General features: G+C 49.5%; 1 pseudogene across 1 annotated transcript; it reads right to left on the bottom strand.

Annotated features, from left to right (window-relative positions):
* Positions 1 to 123: 123 nt before the first annotated feature.
* On the bottom strand, positions 124 to 434 carry TEOVI_000103300:pseudogene (annotated as a pseudogene). The gene is given in 2 exon segments: positions 124 to 273; positions 276 to 434. Coding segments are annotated over 2 exon segments (309 nt in total).
* Positions 435 to 723: the final 289 nt, after the last annotated feature.

Genomic DNA, 723 nt, shown 5'->3' with positions numbered 1-723 from the left:
AGTCGAGTTTATTTGGGCATGTCTTGTTTGTTCGGGTCCGAGGAAACCACAGCAATGATTTGCACTGATTCAGCTTGCGCGCTTTCCGTCTTCCTCCCTTTCAGGTAGAGACATGAGAATCGCCTAAGAGCGGCACCGTAGTTTATCTTTTCGTGGGCGATTCCGGAGTGGAAGGCTGTAAACGCTTTCTTCCGTGGAGCACCGTTCAGCTAACACTACGGCATTGAGCCTCTCTAAACTTGTTCTTTCTGATTTTGTCGTTTGGTGAGCATGCTTTTCAATCCTTCTTTCAATGGGTGCAGTGTGGCCCGGGGGCTTTTGGGTCCTGGCATCATCTACCATTTTTCCTCGTCAACATAAGGCCTTGTGGGTTCCAGATGCTCAATCCAAGTGCTGTGTGCCCTGTCTTTTCCTCCAGCGCTTGCGTATAGCATCTTCTTAGCGGTTGTCGCGCAAGCATTCTTTCTCAGCAGCGGCGCACCTCCCAGTTTGTTTTCGTCCGAATCCTTCGCTTTGAGGATCGGATTCCTGGTAAATAAACTATCGTTGGGTCCTGGGGTCTTATTCAGTTCCGTGCTCAACGTTTCCATCGCTCTAAGAAATAGGATGCAGCCTAACGCCGACACCCGAAGAAACCCACGCGTCAATCCCACGTTCGTCGAACTCTATAGTCGTTGTCATGATCTTTTTTTGTTCAGTGAGGCAGGAAGTTGCTTATCCACC

The sequence above is a fragment of the Trypanosoma equiperdum genome (genome assembly GCF_001457755.1).
Source record: "Trypanosoma equiperdum strain OVI genome assembly, contig: ctg_275, whole genome shotgun sequence".
Classification (NCBI taxonomy): Eukaryota; Euglenozoa; class Kinetoplastea; order Trypanosomatida; family Trypanosomatidae; genus Trypanosoma; species Trypanosoma equiperdum.
Note: the sequence above shows the minus strand (reverse complement) of the source record. Positions and strands in the feature narration are given on the sequence as shown.